Source organism: Quercus lobata, chromosome 3, assembly GCF_001633185.2.
Source record: "Quercus lobata isolate SW786 chromosome 3, ValleyOak3.0 Primary Assembly, whole genome shotgun sequence".
NCBI classification, from domain to species: domain Eukaryota; kingdom Viridiplantae; phylum Streptophyta; class Magnoliopsida; order Fagales; family Fagaceae; genus Quercus; species Quercus lobata.
Window position 1 is genome coordinate 17,559,919 of NC_044906.1, and position 23,355 is coordinate 17,583,273.

At 38.2% G+C, this 23,355-nt stretch overlaps 1 protein-coding gene and 1 non-coding gene across 2 annotated transcripts in view; both read left to right on the top strand.

Moving 5' to 3' along the window:
• The first annotated feature begins 11,330 nt into the window (after positions 1–11,330).
• Positions 11,331–23,355, top strand: part of LOC115980462 — a 19,527-nt gene continuing 7,502 nt past the window's right edge. Inside the window, exons 1-3 of the mRNA XM_031102709.1 lie at positions 11,331–12,278; positions 12,351–12,450; positions 12,505–12,605. Of these exons, the coding sequence (XP_030958569.1) occupies positions 11,331–12,278; positions 12,351–12,450; positions 12,505–12,605 (1,149 nt within the window). The remainder of the gene's footprint in view (positions 12,279–12,350; positions 12,451–12,504; positions 12,606–23,355) is intronic.
• LOC115983051 lies at positions 23,058–23,142 on the top strand. The gene has a single exon (XR_004089856.1). It is a non-coding gene; the product is annotated as a small nucleolar RNA snoR31 (small nucleolar RNA).

The window sequence follows — 23,355 nt, forward strand, 5'->3', positions numbered from 1 at the left end:
GGATGAACTGGTGCAAGCCTAATCGTTGTGGTTTCCTAGGTGCTCTGGATGACAACTCAAGGACGAGATATACTTGTCTCTTCCCCATCAGTTGCCCCCTTGTCTTTGTGTTGTTTGTTATTAGAATGCGCCTTCCCCCCCCCCCCCCTTCTTTAATTTTTTTTGACACGTGGCCCAATTTGGTGTATCTTAATCATGTCGTTTTGTCTTTCAAGAAGAATGCCACGTGGTTTCTCCTGATTGGTCGCGTTGTTTCAAATACCAAGCCTCATTGCCTATAAATAGTAGAATTCCTCCCCTATCCTTTACATTTCTGAATTTTTCTTCCTTGACATTTGTCGTCCAACGCCTCATCTAGAAGTCTTCTTGCGTCTTTAGGCCTTCCTCGTTTAGAACCAAGTATTTTCTTCATCTTCTTCTTTAGGTTTTCCTTTAAGTTTTTTAGATGTCTAAGGTTGTGATATCCTCGTCTAGCGTTAGTGGTAATAGGGATATAGACGAGTATCACGATAGCACTAGTGATAGTGATTCCAACAGCAATAATGGTAGTAAGAGTGGTAGTAGTAGTAGTGGAAGGAACACCACGAACAAGTAGTACATGTTCGGAGTTCCAAGGGTTCCTTTAGACATTCTTCAGGAAGTACTCGGGACGAGGATAGCTTCTGGGTTATAGGTTGGCACCTCGACGAGCGGTCTCTCCTCCATTGATTTAGACGAAGTAGAAACTGTGTATAGTTGTGCTGTAGGTGTTCATTCCAAGATAGATGAGAAAAGGCTTATCTCCCTTAGAAGTTGGTACCAAATTCTAGATGACCTTAACCCTAGGTTAGCTATCCGTGGTGAGTGGTGCTGTAAGCCTTATTTTGGAATAGGTGTTTATGAGGCTTATCTTTTGGGGGGACTTAGATTGCCTCTCAATGCATTTGCTAGAGAGTTACTTACCAAGCTTGGTTTAGGAGTATGCCAATTCAATCCCAATGCATGGAGGCTAGTTGTCTCTATGCAAGTTTTGTGGAGGGAGGTGTTTGAAGGGAATCGTCCTCTTATTGTGGACGAGTTCCTTTACTGCTACAAACCCTCAGAAATTAGTCAATCCCTTGGTTTTTATCAATTCACAGCCAGGGGTAAAGATTGTAGGTTAATAAGGTCCCTTCCCACATCTAATAGAAATTAGAAGACGAAGTTTTTCTTCGTCTCTGGTTTTTGAGCTGGAAACCCTGTTAAGGTTGGCAAGGATTCATTAGCCCCCTATACTAGAGAACTAGGGAACCTTCGTCCAGAAGGTATGTTTCTTTCCTATTCAATATTTTAAATCTTTTTTAGACTCGTCTAACAATTTTCTAATATTTTCAATTTTTTAAAATTTTTTTTTTTAAGCTACGAGACGACCTTCTTTAAACAAATTTTATCTTAGACGCATCCAGAAGGCTTGTCTATTTGCTGACAGGAGCTTTCATTCTTTGGTTGCTCTTCAACGTCTTGCTACTTGGGGAGTTAGACCTAAACCATCCCTGGAAGCTCTAGCCCACGAGCTTACCACTCGCAGACGTAAGTTTTTACTTAAGAAATTTTTTCTTCTCTCTCTCCTTTTTTTTTCCTTAACTAGATTCTAATACTTCTCCATAGGGATGGCAACCATGAAGGAAAATAAAGGAAAAGGAGTAGTGGACGAGGTGACCTTGCCAGAGTCCTAGCCTTGTCCTTCTGCTGGAGATAAAAGAAAAAGCTTATCCAAGACACTTGACTAGGGAAATCTTCCCAGTCGTCGAGGAAAGAAGGCAAAGCATGGGTCGTGCAGACCTGGGGTAGCCAAGTCTGGCTCAATTATCCCCCTACCTCTCAATCTTCCATCCCAATCCTTGATTTGGACTCGTCTGCACCTACTGGAGTTACCCCGTCCAAGCATGTGGTAACCATCTCGTCCCAGCCTTCTAGGAGATTTCCCATGAACCTTCTTGAAAATGAAGATCTGGCTTGGGAAAGGTTTCAAAAGGCTATGACTGACGAGGATGTGGCTGTGTGCTACAACATGTCCTTGAAAGAATTTAAACACTCTGCTGTTCATGATCTTTTCAAGGTATGTTTTCATTATTGTTTTTATTTCGTCTTGTCATATTTCACATCCCTCATCTAACTAACTTCAATCAATTGTATATGTAGGCCATGTCAAAGTTCATAGCAGCGTCCAGACAGGCTATTGAGATGGATCAGAACAGAGCAAGGCTTGAAGCAAAGATTAGTGAGGTGCAGGCAGAGTGTAAGGGTAAGGTTGAGATGGCAAGCAAGGCTATGGACAAGGTTAAGGAGTTGAAGAACCTCGTCGAAGAGCTTAAAACTGACATCGTTGAAAAGGACACTCGTCTTGACCACCTTCTAGAAGAGAAATGATGAGCTGAGCACGCTTCTTAAGAACAACAAAGAGGACGTTGTGGTAGAGTTTAGAGCTTCCAAATAGTTCATTGATCTTTTGGACACGAACTATGTGGCTAGCTTCAAAGATTTTCGCATGGACACTATGGAAAACTTCCTTGAAGTTGACTTTAGCTCCATTAAGCTCAACCTTGGTGCTACTAGCTCTCTTCTCTAGACGAGTTCTAAAGACATTAATATTGAAGACGATGCTTCCACTTAGCCTCCCCAGGACAATCCTAATGCTAGAGATAACCCCCCACAATGAAAATGTGAAATGTTACCATGTTTCTTTCCTCTTTCCTCTTTTCTTTTCTTTTTTATTTTTTATTTTTTTTTATGAGGTCCGTTGTTTTGGACCATTTGAATTTATCCAAGTACATTTCTACTCATCTATAATCTTTGTGACAAGCTTTCAAATAGTTGCCTTTTAGGCTTTACTTTATAAGAGTTTTTGGATTGTGGTCATCTACCCTTTTCTAAACTTTTATGAATAAATGTTTATTTCCATTACTTTTTTATTTACTATTGAACATGTTATTGTATGGAGGAATTTTTCTTTATTTACATCATCCATATTATACTGGTTTTTTTAGTGTGGTCCGTCCACTCATGGAGGCATTTAGCTCGTCCTTGTTAAGAATTTCTTCATGTTCAACATTTTTACCATTCTTTGAATTTTACAAGTATAACTCGTCTTACGAATGGTGTTGCTTTTACTAGCTTTACTTGTCCATAGATTTAGTAGCTGGTTTTTACTCTTCGTCCATAGGCTGGACAGTTTACACTCGTCTTTAGGCAAGACGTTTCCAACGTTTACTCATCCAAAGATTGGATTGTTTTGGCTGGTTTTACCCATGGATTTTGATTATTCTCAAGTGCACACATTTTCACGTTAGTTTCTTGGACGAATACGCTTCAAGTTTTATCTTGTCCATTGGTCAAACGAATATGCCTTGAGCTTATTTTTCTTAGCTTTATCCCTATTTTGAGGAAAGCTTATAGACATTACATCCCTGCATCCAGAGATTTTTATTCGTCTTGGGCCTTAGCCTTCTTATGGATGAAATTATGGAAATTAGATTTATGCATCACATACCTTGGAAATCCAAACTACATATACATAACATAAACATCATCCACAAGCATGGCACATGCTTAGAAGCTAGTGCCTTTTAGAGAATTAAAAATACAAACAGATGAACTAAGTCTATGACTTTGTCCATAGTCCATAGCGCATAGTTTAAAGACTAATACACCTTTAGGGAATTAAAATATAACATATAAAGCTAATAACGAACACGTGCAAGTAGCAGAAAGCAACACAAACTTTGGCTCGCCCAGGATAATGCTCATCCAATCTAATGTCTTACTGATAATATCTTCTTAAATGCTCAACATTCCAGGGGTGCTCTAGCTTTCTCTCATCCAGGGCTTCTAAGTAATATGATCCTTGTCTCTTGTAATTAATAACCATGTAAGGTCTTTCCTAATTAGGTCCCAATTTCCTATGGGCTGGATTTTTGGTTGCTAAAGAGACCTTTTTTAGGACGAGGTCTCCAATGTTGAAGCGCCTGGGTTTCACCATTGCATCATATTATCTAGCCATGAGGTTTTTATACCTTGCTGTCCTTTGCTCCGCATTCATCCTTACCTCGTCTATCAGATCAAGGTTGAGATGAAGTTGCTCTTCGTTATCTTGGTTCCGATACTTCATCATCCTGTGGTTTGCCATATTCACTTCTGCAAGTATCACTGCTTCACTTCCATAGGCTAGTTTGAAGGGAGTTTCCCCTGTGGGGGTCCTCACAATCGTCCTGTAAGCCCATAAAACTCTTAGTAGCTCCTCTGGCCACACTCCCTTTGCTCCCTCAAGCCGAGTCTTGTTGATTTTCAACAAGGATCGGTTTACCACTTCTACTTGTTCATTTTCTTATGGGTGGGAGGGTGAGGAATAATGATTCTTGATTCCAAACTACTCACAAAAGCCCCTGAAAAGTGTGTTGTCAAATTGTTGTCCATTATCTAACTCTAGTACCCTAAGTACCCCAAACCTCATATAATACTCTTCCAAAAGAAGTTTTTGACATTTTGCTGTGTGATCTTTGCTAGGAGTTCTGCCTCCACCCACTTAGTGAAGTAATCGATCCTTACTAATAAAAACTTCATCTGCTTGGTTCCAAGTGGAAAAGGGCCTAAGATATCCAATCCCCATTGTGCAAAAGGCCATGGGGCCATCATCGGGGTGAGATACTCTGATGGTTGTCTAGGGACGTTGCTGAAGCGTTGACATTGGTCACACACCTTGACATAAGCCTTAGCATCTGCTTGAATAGTTGGCCAGTAGTAACCTAAATGGAAAACTTTATGGACTAGTGCTCTTGCTCCTGAGTGGTTTCCGCATGCTTCTTCATGAACTTCCTCCAACACATAGTTTGATTCGTCTGAAGCTAAGCACCTTAAGTAAGGCTGAAAGAAGCCTCTTTTATATAATACCTTGTCTATGAGAACATACTTGGCAACTTTGATCCTCAACTTTCTAGCCTCACCCTTGCATTCCGGAAGCCTTCCATCTTTGAGGTAAATTACTATTGGAGTCATCCAATTTTCTTCTCCTTTAATTTGCTATACCTCTGGAAGATCTATGCTTGGCATGTATTGGACTTTATCATACTCATCCATAGCTCCCCCTACTGAAGAAGCTTTGCCAAAGCATCTGCTTCCATGTTTTCCTCCCTTGGGAGTTGAACAAAACTGGCTTCTTTAAATTTTTTGACAAGCCGCTTTACCTTACTGAGATACTTCGTCATCTGATCTTCCTTAGCTTCACACATTCCATTCACTTGATTGATAATCAACTAAGAATTTGGATAACCACTAACTCCACCCCTAAGGACTTAGCCAATTCCAATCCTTTAAGGAGAGTTTCATATTCAGCTTCATTATTGGTGGTTTGGTATTGTAGACGAGTTGCGTATTTCAACTTATCTCCTTCTGGGGACTTGAGTATAACTCCAATTCCTCTTGCAAATAACGTGGACGAGCCATCCATATTGACGACCCACATCTAAGCTTCGTCCACCCTGTCTAGCTCACCTTAGTTGGGAGTGAATTCTACAATGAAATCTACCAATACTTGTGCTTTTATTGCGTTTCTTGGTTGGTACTTGACATCAAACTCACTAAGTTCTATGGCTCATTGGATTAGTCATCATGCGGCTTCTAACTTGTTCATTGCCTTCTTTAATAGATGATCTATCAAGACATTTATGACATGAGCCCGAAAGTAATGCGTTAACTTCCTAGAAGCCATGACCAAGGCAAAGGCTAGCTTTTCCATCATGGGATATCGTCCTTCTACCCCTCTTAACGCTCGACTTGTATAATAAACCGACTTTTGTATCTTCCCTTCTTCTTTAATCAATGTTGAGCTCATTGCATGCGGGGACACCCCTAAATACAAATATAATTCTTCAACTAGTATGGACGGGCTTAGCAGAGGAGCTATGGTGAGGTAGGTCTTAAGGTCTTGGAAGGCCTTCTAACACTCGTCCGCCCATTCGAATGCCTTCTTAAGAACTTTACAGAATGGTAAACACTTGTCAGTAGCTTTTGAGACGAATCTGTTAAGGGTGGCAACTCGTCTGGTGAGAGATTAGACTTCTTTGTTATTCCTTGGTGGCTCCATATTCAGTATCGCTTGGATTTTATCGGGGTTTGCTTCAATTCCCCTATGTGAAACCATTAACCCAAGAAACTTACCTAACGAAACTCTAAAAGCACACTTGCTCAGATTCAACTTCCTGTTATATCGTCTAAGCGTATCAAAGTTCTCTTGAAGGTCGTCTAGATGCTTTTCCTCGTCCAAACTCTTTACCAGCATATCATCTACATAAACTTTCACATTCCGTCCAATCTGTGGACGAAAGGTATGGTTAACCAGCCTTTGATAAGTTGTCCCCGCGTTCTTTAAACCGAAGGGCATTATTTTGTAGCAAAAGAAGCCTTGGCTGGTAATGAAGGACGTCTTCTCTTGGTCCACCTCATCCATCCTTATTTGATTATAGCCTTAGAAGACGTCCATAAAACTTAGCAATTTATGATCGGCAGTTGAGTCCACCAGTTGGTCAATGTGTGGCAATGGATAGCTATCCTTTGGGCAAGCCTTGTTCAAATCGGTGAAGTCCACGCACATCCTCCGCTTGCCATTAGCTTTCTTGACCATCACCACATTGGCCAACCAGTCCGAGTAATAAACTTCCCAGATAAATTTTGCCATTGTCAACTTCTGGACTTCTTCTTTAATGATATTATCTCGTTCGGGAGCAAAAACTTTCTTCTTTTGACATACGGGCTTGGAGGAAGGATACACGTTCAGACGGTGGGTGATGACACTCGAGTCAATACCTGGCATATCCTGTGACTCCATGCAAACACATCAATGCTCTTCTTTTCCGTGCTTGCTCCAATCCTTGTAAACTTTTCGGGGTTACTCTTGTCCAAAGGAACGGCTTTTGGCACTTTCGTGGGCTCCGTGGTAACCCTTCTCTCATCTATGCTCATCATCTGTACATGCTCGTCCAAGGCCAACATGGCTAGATAGCACTCTCTGGTGGCTAATTGTTCTCCTTGCACTTGACCTACTCTGTAATCTATTGGGAACTGAACAAACAAATAGTAAGTAGATGTTACTGCCTTCCAACTATTTAAAGTCGGTCTTCCAATGATAGCGTTGTATGACGATGAACAGTCCACGATCGCATCGTCATGTAGGTGGTGAACCCTTTCAACATCCTCGTCTGTGAACGTAATGGCTTGCTTGTTCGTTACCCTCATCCTTGGGGATCGTCCAGAAAGTTGGACGTTTTGCACCACCTTCAAGTACGTCTTCCTTGACTTGGAAGATTGTCCTATCGAGGTCTCTCCTATAAAAACTTTCTCCAAGTGGGGGTCATGGCGACTCTTCTATCTTTCCCTTCAACTTCTCGTTCTTGTGATCTCGTCCAAGAAAAATTTTCAATTTTCCTTGCCTGATGAGATTCTCTATCTGCTGCTTCAAATCAAAACACTCGTCCGTATCATGTCCATGATCGCTGTGGAAGCGGTAATACTTGTTCCTATTGTGCTTGTTGGGATCTCCTTTCATTTTTTCTGGCCACTTCAAGGATGGATCATCCTTGATTTGCATAAGCACTTGTTCAAGTGGCATGTTCAAGGGCGTATATTGCTGACTCCGTGCTAAAGAACTTTCCTTCTTATTGTCTTGATCTTTCTTCTCTCCCGTCTAGGCCATCTTTGGACGAGGACCCTGCTCCGGATGGCGCTGGAGATCTACTTCCATTCGCTCAGCTTTTTTCCTTTTCTTAGCTATGATTGCGTCCTCTACATTCATGAAGTTTTGGGCTGAATGGACGAGTTCAGCCATGGTTTGAGGCTCTTGCTCATAAAGTTTATGGATGAATAAATCGGAATTAACTCCATTATGGAAGGTTGCCAATAACAACTTGTCGTCCATCTCGTCTACTGTCAGGGCTTCCCTGTTGAAACAAGTAATGAAGGATTGCAAGCTTTCATTTTCCCCTTACTTTATAGTTAACAGGCTGGACGAGGAACGCTTATGCTTTTGTCTTCCAATAAAATTGTTGATAAACAACTTACTCAATTCTTTGAAAGAACCCACAGTGTTCGGAGGTATCTTGCTATATCACACTCGTGCTGGCCCTTTAAGGGTAGTAGGAAAGACCCTATACATAATCTCGTCTGGAACCCCTTGAAGGTGCATTGTAGTCTTAAAAGTAGCGATATAATCAAAAGGGCTGCGCGTTCTATCATATAAGTCCAAGGAAGGCATCTTGAACTTAGGAGACAAGGGATGACTATTGATGGAAGCCATGAAAGGAGAGTCTGTTTGATGAACTAAATCATCTACAGGATTCGTCTTTCTTATGTTCTCCTTCATCTCGTCCATGGCCTTCCTTATCTGATCCATCTCCCTCTCCAAGTGTGGCACCCTTCGTGAAGCAGTACCCCTTGACTAGTTCTTGGGCTCGGCATTTTCTCCTTCTTTAACTTCTTAACTCTGGTCTTGTCCTTCCGCGTATCTTTCATGTCGTTGCCTCCTTAGACTAATCTCCCTAGTCAACTCTTGGTTCTGACGAGTTAATTCCACCATGGTGGCTGCCATGAACTGTATATGTTGGATGGAAGGTGGTTGCATGACAGGTGCTGACTGACGATCGTGATGGGGATTACTAGAAGCATTCCTACTCTCCTGGTGGCCTGGACTAGTGGCCATTGATCTCGTCCGAACCATGCCGCCTTTTGTCAAAGAAAGATAAATTGCAAAACACAAAATTAATCCTTCCCACAGACAGCGCCAACTGATGATGCAAAGAAAATTAGTAGGTTGAATGCTCCAGGCTTCAATGGACTAGTAATTGCTTGGAAGGCTTGAAAAGAAAAACACACGATCAAAGGTGAATGGGGTGGACCGGCTAAGAACCCTCCAATGCTTTAGTTAGTTTCTCTCTTAAATTCTAGAGTTCCAACTTTTTAGGAGTCACGAAAAACTTACTTTTGTTTGATGTGGATGAGTCTTTATGTAGTGAGCTTTCGAGTGGTTACTTGATTGGTAACTTCCACAAACCGTATGGAAGTTACAAAGTTCAAACATAACTTCTACAACTACTATGGAAGTTAAAAGATTTAATCTTATCTTCTATAACTACTGATGAATCAGAAATGTATGGTTGTCACTGTAGAAGTTAAAAGATTTAATCTTATCTTCTATAACTACTGATGAATCAGAAATGTATGGTTGTCATTCCACGAAGATCGTCATTCACCCAAAGAAGACGTTACGCATTTATTACACACATTGATGAAGAAACGTAATGGACGGAGCAACGGTCACAGAATCAGCTGTGATCTCCAAGCAAAGATTCTGTAATGCACTAGCCGTTGAGCATAAATGCAACACATCATTGCCCATTAATGAGGCACATAACTATAAAAGAGAAGATAATAGAAGTTAAAAGTACACACAAATACTCTACGAAATCACTCTCAACTCATTTTCTCTTTAGAATCTTTCTCTTTTACTGGCTTAAGCATCGGAGGTGGTTTGGCTGACGCCACATCGGCGTGTTACTCTTCCCCTCAATTCCTTTTTTAGGATTCTCATCTATAGACTCATTCACAGCACCGTCCATCCTCTATGATGATGAGCTCAACTATTGATTTTTTGCATCATCAGTTTGTCACCGTCTGTGGGGAATGCTAATCATTCAAGCCATCTTTCCCAATGACAAAAGAGTTCCTCAAAGTGTAAAATGGAAGCAAAAACCGGACCTCAGCCAGATGCTACGCAACAACAACAAATCCAAGCCTTCTTGGCTAATGTGGAAGAGTTGACTCGCCAAAATGAAGAGCTACGAATGACGATGGAGTCTCAAAAAGAAAAACGTTGGTGAATAGGTGAAAACCAAAATGAAGAAGAATTGAATTCTCAAGCCAATAAGCAAGATAGAACTCCAGAAGAAGATTCTGCTAAAATGGAAAATGATCTCCATAACATGAGGAAGGAGATGGACGAACTAAAAAGTGATATGAAGGACAAAGGCGGAGAGAATCGAGATGGAATGATTCGAAGGACGGACTCACCTTTCACCACTAAAGTACTGAACCGTCCGCTCCTGCCAAAATTTCGTCTCCCACAATTGGAGTCATATGACGGTTCTTAGGATCCTTTGGATCACATTGAATCATTCAAGATGCTGATGCTATTGTAGATGACCCCAAATGAAGTGATACGTAGGTCATTCCCAACAATGCTGAAGGAAGCAGCTAGAGTATGGTTCAGTAAGATACCCCCAGGAACCATTGCAGATTTTGAACAACTCAACAAGGGTTTTATTCGTCATTTCATTGGGGGCAAAGGCACAAAAAGCTAGCTAGCCATCTTCTCAACATTCAACAAGCTGAAGGAGAATCACTAAGGCAGTACGTCACTCAGTTCAATAAGGAACTGCTACAGGAAAACAAACTTGAAGATCAAGTCATCCTAACAACCTTCCAAGCAGGATTGCTACCGGGAGATTTCTTCTTTTCAATCACTATAAGTCCACCAAAAACAGTAGTGAAGTTGCTACGTAAATCCTAGAAATACATGAATGCAGAGGATGCAATGCTTGCAAAGGAGATGAAAAGGAAAAGGAAGAGAGACGAAGGAACAAATAGCAATTGGGATAAGAAGAAGGAGACATGAAGTGGCAGACAAACCATAGGGAAAAAGAAGGAGCTTCTAGATAGGAAACCCAAGTTCACCAACTTTACTCCTCTAATAATGCCAATTGAGCAAGTCCTTATGCAGATAAAAGACGATCCTTCCCTGCAATGGCCGAAGTCAATTAGCACTCCAGTAGAAAAAAAGGGACAAAAGCAAGTACTATAGATTCCACCAGGACCACAAACATTGTACTAATGAGTGTAGACACTTGAAAGACCAGGTAGAAACTTGAATTCGACAAGGGAAGTTGCAAAAATACGTTAGAAAGACGGAGGCATACAGATACCAATGGAAGGACGACCAGGACAGAACTCCAGAGGCAAAGGATAGCAAACTCCCTACAAGAGAAATAAAGATGATCTCGGGAGGATAGATGACAGGCGAAATGTTGAAGTCCTTGAAAAAAGCACAAGGGAGAGAAATAAATAGCATCCATTCGCAGGTCCCTCCAATGAATATGCCAAAAAATGACGAGCCTGATATTGTCTTCTCTGAGAAAGACATTCACAACATCAAACAATCCCATGATGATTCGCTAGTAATCATGCTCAGAGTAGAAGAATTTAACATCCACCTTGTGCTTGTTGACAACGGAAGCTCAGTAGATATCGTCTACTTGCCCACATTTCAGTAGATGAAGTTGGATAAGAAAAGGATCAGGCCTTTCACCTTGCCTTTGGTAAACTTTACAGGGGATAGAATCGTCCTTAAAGGCATCGTCATTCTAACTGTGATCGCAGGAACTTACTCAGCACAAGTCACCAAGGAAATTGATTTCCTTATAGTTAATTGCCCCTCAACATACAACATCATCTTGGGAAGACCTGCACTCAACAAACTAAAAGCAGTGACATCAATATATCACTTGAAGGTGAAGTTTCCAACAGCCTATGGAATAGGAGAGATCAAAGGAGATCAAGTTCTGGCAAGAGAATGCTATCAAGTTGCCCTAGCATCGGGAGAGAACCACACATGGGTAATGAATGAACTAGAACCCATTCCTGAATCGTCAAAAATACCACAAGAAATTGAGATCGTCCTAGGAGATTCAACAAAGGTATTGAAGATCAAAACAATACTCCTAGCCTCAAAGAAAGAGAAAATGATCTCTTTCCTAAGGGCAAACCAAGATGTTTTCACTTGGAAACATGAGGATATGCCCAAGATTGATAGGAAGATCATACAGTATCGTCTCAACGTCAACCCAGAGTGCAAACCTATACAACAAAAACGGAGAATATTTTCATTAGAACACAACAAAGCTGTGACTGAGGAAGTAGAGAAGCTACTAGAGGCTGATTTCATCAGGGAGGTATTCTATTCAGATTGGCTAGCAAACGTGATTATGGTAAAAAAGAGCGACGACAAGTGCAGAATGTGCATTGATTTCATAGACCTGAATAAGGCCTGCCCAAAAGACAGCTTCCCTTTGCCAAGGATTGACCAATTGGTAGACTCAACTGCTAGACACAAGCTATTGAGTTTCATGGATTTATTCTCTGGATACAACCAAATTCTTATGGACGAAGACGATCAAGAGAAGACCTCATTTGTCACTAGCCAGGGATTATACTGCTATAAGGTTATGCCCTTTGAACTGAAGAACGCAGGAGTCACTTACCAAAGATTTGTGAACTGTATGTTCTTTCACTAGATTGGAAGGAATGTGGAGGTATACGTGGATGACATGCTGGTGAAAAGCAAGGACGAAGCCAACCACTTGGATGATCTCAAAGAAATCTTCAATACACTACGTAAGTACAATATGAAATTAAACCCTGCAAAGTGTGTTTTTGTTGTTGCTTCAGGAAAATTCTTGGGATTCATGATGTCCCAACGAGGAATAGAGGCAAATCCAGACAAAGTAAAAGCAATAATTGAGGTCAAATCACCAAAAATAGTGAAGGAGGTAAAAAGCTTGATAGGGAAAGTTGAACCCTAAATAGATTCATCTCTAGGGCAATAGCCAAGTGCATGCCATTCTTCAAGGTATTGAAAAAAGCCTTTCAATGGAATGACGAATGCGAGGAAGCCCTTGCCAAGTTAAAGGAGTACTTGATGAAACCACCTCTATTAAGCCCCTTAGTGGTGGGAGAGAAGTTGTTCCTCTACTTAGCAGTATCCAAGATTGCAGTAAGTTCGGCATTGATCAGAGAAGAAGGGAATGTTCAGAAGCTAGTTTACTATACCAGTCAGACATTCAAAGGAGCAGAAGCAAGTTACCTAAGGATGGAGAAGATAGCTTTCGCATTATTGGTCACCTCTAGAAAGCTCTGTCCTTATTTCTAGGCATACCCCATCGTCGTCATGACAGACCAGCCTAAAAGAAAGACGATGAACAAGATAGATGCAGCAGGATGACTCATTCAATGGGCAATTGAATTAGGCCAGTTTGACATCGAATATTGGCCTCGAGCAGCAATCAAAGCCCAAGTACCGGTGGACTTCATTGCAGAATTCACTTATCCCTGCAAGGAATAAGAACCCCCCATGGAAATATGGACGGTCCAAATAGATGGGTCAGCCACGAAGAAAGTGGGAGGAGCAGGAGTAGTTCTTATACCTCCAGAAGGAGAAACACTTAGGTATGCAGTCAGATTATAGTTCATAACAACAAATAACGAGGCAGAATACAAAACATTGCTAACAGGGCTGAGTCTAGAAAAGGCTTTAGGAGCAAGGAACCTTATCGTCCAAGCTGATTCTTAGATACATAAATACATATACATAAAAAATTTCTAAATATACATATATATAAAATGTATGTTTGTCATAAATCTGTGATATGTTTAACTAATAACTAATTTAAACATTAATTATGTAATAATATATAACAAGTTAATTAAATAAATCAAATTAACATATGTTTGTAACAAGTACATTCAAATTGATTAAACTCAAAAATGATAATACATGACAAATAAACCCAAGTAATGATTTATTTTCCCTATCTTGCCTAATCAACTTCATTTAATTCAGTGTTATTACCATGTTCATCATTTTACAAATTTATTTATTTTTTGAAATTTTCTTCATCATATCAACATTATATTCACTGTCTCTTCTTGTTCTTTTATTTTAATAATTTTTAAAATATCTCCTTTTGGCATTCTAGCTCCTTTGACTTATAACAATAATGACAAAAATAAAAATAATTATATTACTAGTTAATTCCTTATTCATGTTATAGAAAGAAAATTTACAAATATGAAAGTGAAGTATAAGTTTATAGTTCAAATTTTGTAGGAGAAAGAGAGAAACAAAAACTATGAACATGTTGTTTTATCACTACAAGAAAACTGAGCAATTGCGGCGGGTGCAAAAACTGCCGCTATATGTCACCTATTGCGACGCTTTTTTGGTCCGCCGCTGTACATGAGATCTATTGCGGCGTTCTATATGCCCGTTGCAATAGCTCTAGTATATTGCGGCATACTACACCTGTTTTAGCAGCATTTAGCTTAGATATAGCGGTGGGTCATTGACCCGCCGCAATAGCTCTAGTATTTTGCGACGTACTACAACGGCAGGCCAATGACTCGCCGCAATAGACCTATTTTAGCAGCATTAAACTTAGATATAGCGGTGGGTCAATGACCCGCCGCAATATGTACTCCTTTTTGCGGCGGGTTGGACCGCCGCAATAGACATTTAAATTTCCCTCTATTTTTTTGCCTTCTAACTTAAAGATCAAATAGTAAATTACACCCGATTGGCATGAAAATTGGCATGCATGTTAAGAACATATAGAAAGTGTGATCCAACGGTTGGATTTTCAAAATTTGAATTTAACAATAAGTTATTGATTGGTGTAACATTTTTTAGAGTTACATTAATTGTAACTAGAACCCAACGATATATTTCTTAATTCAATGTGAATTTTGACAAATTTACCGTTAGATTACATTATCTTCATATATTTTTCATGCATACAAAATTTCAAGATGATCAAAGACTAATAGTCATGTCATCAATCAATTGTTTAAATTCAAGTTTTTGTAATTTAAAATAACGCATAAAAGATTAGTTTAATGATCAAATGGTAAATTACACCCGATTGGCAAGAAAATTGGAATGCATGTTAAAAACAAATAGAAAATGTGATCCAACGGTTGGATTTTTAAAATATGAGGTTAAATTAGGTAACGTAATAATTTTTATTAAAAACAAGTCTAACAACTTGTTGGATTCAAATGAAAGCACAAAGTTTAGTAACAAAAAAAATCTATTTTAAAGCACATATCTATGTATCCTACAATATGTACGATTTTACGATACGACACATACTACTGTATTCTACGATTTATGAGCATTAACGATCAAAGTATTGAATTCCATTTCAGAGAGTGCACCGGAGTGGTTACTGAAATGAAATTTTTTGATGTCGGTATGTATCGGTGCCCCATTTCATGATAACACACCAGATATATATATATATATATATATATATTTTTTTTTTATGCCTGAATTAAATGTATTTTTTCAAAATCAAATAAGAGATGAGAGATTTTTTTTGATAAAAAAACTCAAATATGGTTTTTTTTTTTAAAGTAAACTTGCTTTGGGTTATTTGCAAAACAGGAACCTCCAAGGAGGCTGATTTTTAAGTTTCAACTCATTGTTAACTTTTCCTATCCTATTTCAACTCCCACCTGATCCATCCACGTGATTTCACTCTTTCTCATTACATTTACCTTCCTTTTTTTTTTTCCTCGCATTAATATCTGAGAAACTGAGACTCATCTCATCTTCTTTCTTCTTCTTTTTAATCTCGCCATGGGGTCGGTGGCTCATTAAATTAATTGTTTCATTTTCTTCATCGTCAGAGTTTAGATCTCCTGCAACATTTTTTTTTCTCACTTCAGATCTGTGGATCAAGATTTCACAAAATTTTGGACCGAAGCATTAAATTCACACGGAACACTGGAATCTCACTCGGAATGGCAGTTTATGCCAGCACAGACCAGAATTTTGAGTGATACAGAAAATAGGAGTCTGTTTCACTAGAACGGAAAATTCCGCCAATTCCAATCGGAACGGAACATAATTCAAAACTTTGCTTACGATAAGTTATTATGACATTAAAATTTTTGTACATGATTTACACTTTACCCCGTCAACAATATTATTAATCTTTTTAAAGGCTATAAAATATTTTATTGATCTAAAATCTGAAATGAATTTAACAAGCACAACAACAAAATTTACCAATAACAAACGTAAGTCCAAGTGAACACCCACACACATCTGACAACATGCAAGACACCCAAAAAAAAAAAAAAAAAAAAAAAAAAAACCTAATTTCTAATGAATGCTTATTGGAGTTTCAAAAAAAAAAAAAAAAAAAAAAAAAAATTGTTTGTACTCTTGCCCTCCTAGCTTTAAGTCCTAGCTCTGTCCTTGGGTTTGAGCCGTTGAGATATATGACTGCCTTCGCTAATAGCTATAATAGGAAAATTATAGTATAGTCCTGAATTATACTCTCTCCCTCTTTAAGAAGAGTATACCCCCTAGTGAGTGGAACAATCCCCTCGAGAGGGAGGAAAAATACTCTGGGACTTTGCAATAACAGCCCTACATAGAATCATCTACTTTATTCTATTCTATATTCATTATTATTACCCATTTCGTGCACTATCCAATTCATGAAGCCTCTACCGTTAGATCAGATTGCAGGCTGCCACATGTAAGAGTCCGGTTTCTTTGGGATTGTCTTTGTACTAAAAAGTGGGACCGATTAGACCCATCTGGCTTATATATTTTTTTTCCACACCAACATGGAATTATTTGTTAATTACCATTAATTCCAATATTTTTTTACCATAATCAAATCCACCCCGAGTTCTATATAAACACCCCCAGCCTACCACTCCAATTCCATCACACAAACTTTTCTTCTCAAGCAAACACAAATTTCCTAGAGAAACCATTTTCCTCTCTAGCCAAACACTCTAAATCCTTTTCAAACCCATTCCGGAAGTCTAAAACCTTTGGTGTGACATGAACACAGACTTACACTAACGATCCATTTGTTTCGAAGTAAAATATTTTCAAATATATAAAAAATTTTACTGAAAATATTTTTGTATTACAATGTTTGGTTGTTTACATGAAAATGGCAAGAAATAATTTTCAAGTAACCATGAAAAAAATTTCCTAATCTCACAGCCCATCAAATCCAAGTAACCACCACAAAATAAGCAAGAAACAATTCAACACCAATCTATCGGCCACCCAAACTACCACCATATTGGTACATACCAAACCACCACCACTCTACTGACCACTTAAATAAATAGATTGGAGAGGAAAAGAATAAAAAAAACTGGTAAACTAACCACTGCAATCCACAACACAGCCACCACAACAACTCACAAACCATTTCAACTACCCACTGCAACCCACAACCCAGCCACCACCACGACCCACAACCCAATCACCACAACTACATAGCCACCACAACAACCCACAAATCATTTCAACTACCCACCGTAACCTATAACCCAGCCACCACCACAACCCATAACATAGCCACCAAAATATATATATATATATATATATATATATATATATTAAAAAAGAAAAAGAAAAAAAAATTGAAGCCACAACATATGCTTGTATTGAAGTATGAACACATAAAGAGATTCTCCATCACAATCACAAACACTCTTCTCTCTTTAAACAAATCTCTATGATTGTGTACGGACAAAATAGTATACAATAATGGAGGGAATACAACAACTTGTAGAGACATGGATGAGAGAGCAGCAAGCAAAGATCCTCAATGTCTCTTCCTAATGGGGTCCACTACAACGGTAAGTGATAAACCAACCACAACCATTTCAACTACCCACCGCAACCCACAACCTAACCACCACCACAACCCATAACACATCCACCACAACAACCCACAAACCATTTTAGCTACCCACCCTCCGCCACCATGAACCACAACCCAACCACCACCATAACCCACAATCCATCCTAACCATCCATGAGAACCCACAAAGGTAGCCACGCTTGACCTAAACGAAGCAAAAACCCAAATCAGTAAACCTACTCGGTAGTGAAGGGGAAAAAAAAAAAAAAATTAGAACTACGAATCTATGGATGAGCTGATAATGGTGGAGGTGGCCAAGAAATGGTGGAGCTGACGACAACAATGGAGGATTATAGGAAAAAAATAAATGTAAGAGATGGGTGGTGCCTACAAGTGGAGTCAGTGATGGATAACACTAGCGAAGGGAGGAGTCAGTGATGGATGGTGCCTACAGTGGAGCCGATGATGGGTGGGAGGGAAGGACCATGGTGGGCTGAGGTTTGGGGAGATTACTAAGAGAGTGTGAGAGATAGGTAGAGTATTGGGACTGAAGGAGTGCACAAAATGTAAAATGTTTTACCAACATTTCAAGTGTAAAACATTTTACACAAATTTTCCTTGGTTGTTTTTGTTGACTAAAAATATTTTACCACAAAACAAACACTGTAAAATGCATGTGAAAATATTTTACTTCAAAACAAATGGAGCTAAGTATAACATGATCCTAACTGTTCCCGGACCTAAAATGTATTGGTATTGAAATATTATGCTCCAATGTGCAAATAGAAATCTTCATCATAACTAGGGTTGTCCACGGGTCAGTCCGGGTTAGGTTTGTGCCCAATCTAGAATCGACTCGTTGAAATCTGGTTGCAGAAAATTTCACCTACCACCCACAGCCGGAGTAGTCGGGTCGGGCAGATTAGACCTTCAACGGGTGGCAGTCAGAGTTATAGATCTGAGAAGACGGCAAGAAAACTGTGAAAAAAAATCACATTTGGCGAAAATCTCATTGGATTCTATGATATTTTGCCAGATTTGGTGAAAATCTCACTAGGTTCGATGAGATTTCGCCAGATCCAGTCAAAATCTCACCAAATCTAAGTGAAATATCGCCAAAATCTAGGTTTTTTTGTCGGAATCTAGAAAATTGTTACTAGAATCTGGAAAATTTCACCGGATTCTGGAAATTTTTGCCAGAATTTGTGTATCTTTTGGTCGGTTCAAGTTTTTTTGGCTTTTAGTGTAGGGAAACCGAAATTGACCCACCAGAGTCGATTTCTAGTGGTGAAGATCCACCACCTACCGCCGGAGTAGTCGGGTTGGCCGGCATTGGATCGGATCTGGTTGGTTTGTTCAGGTGGGTCGGGTCTTTGGATGATTCTAGACAACCCTAATCATAAAAAATTTTAAAACATTGGGTTGGAACTTATAAAATTTGGATCGGTTAAATAGGAAATAAAAATAAAAGAAACTAGTACTTTATGCTACGTTATTTCTAATAACACAAGTGAGTAATATAAAAATTAAAAAAGAAACACAAATGATTAATCAAATATAGAGATTGGTTAGGTAGCAATGAATATGAAGCCTAAACATACATATAAACACCCATTTCTTCAATTTTTCTCAAAGCAAGATTTAGGGAGAATATATACTTTTCATTTTTCTTTGGTAAACTCTACCACTTATTAATTAGTAATTTATAAAGTAGCTCTAGATGAGGAATCAAGGAAGGGATGGTTTGGCATTTGATACATAATACCTAATACAATGAGAGTCTGCCTTTTCTTGAGTAGTGTCTCCTCTTTTTCAAGAGAAGCTATGTCTCTTTGTTGACTCAATTGATCTTTTTTACATTGATTCACGATTTTTGGGTTTGTGCTATATTCTTGTGCTCATTGCCTCATTACATTGAGCCATGACCTTCGTTGTTCTAAATGATCTTCTATATTCTTTAATTTCATATTGTCGAACTCGTTCGTTTATCTTCTCCATACTATAGCCAATTTCCCCCTCTTTCTGATCACAAATAGAGGATAAAGGATTAAAGGTTTTCTATTTATAACAATGTATCTCTTAACTCTTCATTAGTAATGATGTGATATCGCATGTCTCAACATTTGATATAAAAATATTTCTCATGCTATAAAATTAATGATTTATCATTATTGATTTGTACCGGTAGATTAATGCTTTGCATACACAACCTTTCTAATTATAAATTATTCATTAATTTTGTAAAAATAGAATAATAACTTATTTTATCAAAAATACAAACAATATTTTGTTCATGTTAATAGATTTAAGATAAATCATTAGTATTTCGCCTTTTAGTTCTTGACTTTTAGGGATAGTTTCATTTTGGTCATTAGAAAAACGTCTATGTCAATTAATCCATACTCTTTATATTTCCACTTCAGTGTGCTCCTTATCATGATCTAACTCATAAAAAATGTTAATATGGCTGATAAATTTCTTAAATGTCACTTAATCACAATTAAGAAAATATTTAACTGGTTTTAGAAAAAGTCACATCAACTTATGTGTCATTTGTGTATTATTTTTTATTTTCCTTTATTTTTCTTTTAACTTTCATGCCAATTTCTTGGTAATCAAACAAACACACCCAGCAGAAAATTTCAAAACAACAAATCAAATGACAAATACCAACTTCAATATCATCAAAATGGAACAATTTAAAAAAACAATACAAATAAACAATACTGTAAGGACTGGATCTGGCAGCCCAAACCCACTTAGATCAGTAGTGTCTTGCACTTATACCCAAGCCCAAACAATAGAACTATTTTATATAGAGGTGGGAAGACAATTTAAGTATCGTTGCAAGCTAAGCCTAAGGCCAGTGAAGTGCTTATTAGCTAAGGGAGAGCAAACCAAATAGTTGTTGATAAGAAAAAAGTCCTCCTCAGTCAATTCTGAGGAAGAGTTCTTGTAGATGTCTTACCCTGGTTTTTATCAAGCTATACATTGTTCCCTTTTCTATTTTTCTCTCTCTTTCTCAAAAGGTCTCCCCCTTTTGTTGTAAAGCTTCATTCCTCTTATATATCCTCCTTCTCGACATCCTAGCCCTCCACCTGTATACTCCATAGTTCTTCTCTAGATACTTGTCCCATCAGGGTTCTGCTGAAGGTGGTAGAAAGGGTTGCTAGCTGTGAAAACACTGTTCAGGGATCATTTCCTCATTAATACAGCTGATAAGGTTGTTACAGAGCATTCAATGCAGGGGGGAAGGTATACTCTTTCAGGAAGCTTCCTCCCACTATACCGATCCCCTCCTACAGCCCTCTCCCTCTTCTCAGGTAGACTAACTCCTCGGGTCAGATGTGCTTTTATAAATGGTTTGGTACCAATTAAGACAACATTGATAGGCACCACTGCAACCAAAAGATTATAAATTTAAAACAAATTGGTTCACTTAGCATAAGAAAATGAACTTTCTTCTAGTCCACATAGTCAAAATCAAATTCACTAGAAACACAATCCCAAATGCTATAACCCCATATACAATCAACCAGGAACCACCAATATATCTTTTCCTTTCCCACATTTTCTCAATAACCAAACAAACCCAAAATGCAATATTTCAAAACCAACCAAACAAACCCACATTTTCTCTTTCTTTTCTTGTTTTCTCGGAAACCAAACAGGGAGTATAAACTAAAATGCTATCAAGTTCACAGCTGAGATACTCAATCTACCTTTACCTGACTAACCTGAAATGATCTAGCAGCATACACCAAAGCTCAAAACCAAATCACTTACATGACACTTTTAAGCTCATTTAAACTTTCAAACAAAACTTAGAACCATCACATTTTTGTATAGTATTCACCATCATATCTCCAACATAACAATTCAAACACCAAAAAAAAAAAAAAAAAAAAAACACAATTAAATTACCAAGATAGATCTCAGAAATTAACCAAAAACATTAATAAGTAAATTAAGTACCAATTTAAATACCAATGAATTAAACTAAATTCTAAAATCACCAAACCCAAAAAAAAAAAAAAAAAAAACCCAAACCTTGAGTGGGATGGAATCGAGAGAGAGGGAGAGTACCTTTGGATTGGGAGATGGAGATGGATGTAGAAGCAGGATTCCTTGCACAATGAGTACAGATTAATCAACAAAAATAAAATTAAAAATTAAAAAATTAAAAAACAAAATAAAAACAATTAAAAAACTTACGAATCGGAATGATGTTGGTGGCAGAGGGTGGTTTTGTTGAGCTCAAGGACGGAGCAGAGGGTGGTTTTGTTGAGCTTGGGGACAGAGTGGAGGGTGGTTTTGTCGAGCTCGGGGATAGAGTGGAGGGTGGAGATGTTGGTGGCGGAGCAGAGCGGAGCTCGACAAGGATTTGGGATTGAGAGTTTGGAGAGAGTGAGAGTTTCGAATTGAGAGAGAGTGAGAGTGAGAATGATAAGTGGGAAAAGTGTATTAAGTGGGAAAAGTAAAAACCTAAGAGGGAAGATGAAAATAACAGAGGGAAATTTTGGGGCTGGAAATTTAAAGGTCTATAGCGGTGCAAAAGGAGTCCCTATTGAGGTAGTCATACAAAATGTAGCTATAGCTCGCATATTGCGGCATTTTTTCTCTACCGTCGCTATAGCATTTGCGCAAAATGTGTATTTATTGCGGCGGGTTTTAGGAGTGCTGCTATATCTACGTTACCACCTCTAAAATATATATATGGCGGCGGTTTTATGTCCCGCTATTGTAGGACATTGCAAAAGACTATCCTATAGCGGCAGTCCTAAAAAACGCTGCAATAGACCCTATGTATAGCAGCGGTCCCAAAAAACACCGCAATAGGCAACATATAGCGGCATTTTTGGCACCCGCAAAAAAACCACCGCAATAGTCTAGTTTTTTTGTAGTGGGTGCATTACACCTTGCCTCTTATTCTTCTCGGTCCTCGAACACCCCAAAAATAGATAAGCACAATACTTTATATATATATATATATATATATATATATATAAAATAAAAAATAAAAAACTAAAATATGGTAAGAATTTCTATTTTCAAAGATAGAGAAAACAATTTAACTTATTTATTCCAGGAAATTGGTAGATCTCAGGAAATGACGTTGTGTGAAGGATAATCTCTTTTATTTGATGTCTTAATCAGTTATAACATGATTTTTTTTATTATTATTTATTATATCAAAAATCGATGATAAATCGAAATTACGTTGGTTTTTTAAGAGACCAGTGCAATTTTTACAGAGAGTAATGGAATGAATCAAAAGTTATATAATTAAATCACATTTTAGACAAAATTAAGGGATGTAATTTGTAATTGAACTTAAATAGAATACAAAAAATGCTCTACCCGGTTATGGCATTTAGGTCAAGCATATTGGTTGGAATATAGTTACCCGTACCCCACACAACCCGTATCACTACTTTTCCTAGGATTTCATCCACTCTTCTCTTTCATTGTATTTTTTGATGTTGCACTTGTATGCTTATGAGTCCCTCTGTTTTTGTGTGTTATTGTTTTTTGGTTTTATAGATTGGCATGAAGCGAAATAAATTAATCCAACACTTGATCTGAGATATTCATTATTGATTAAACGAATTGTTACTAAATCTGTTAATGTTTGATAATCGGTTAGGAAATAAAACGAGGTTTGATTCTCATAAAATAATCTATCTTGTGAATACAATTTTGGAGCCATTCATTGATTTTGCATATCACTAATCCTATATTGTGAAACATTGTTTTGGTATAGAATTGATTATATACAAAATGTGTGGAGAAATATTAATTGGGTGTCACATAATTTTGAATCACGTAAATTAAATTC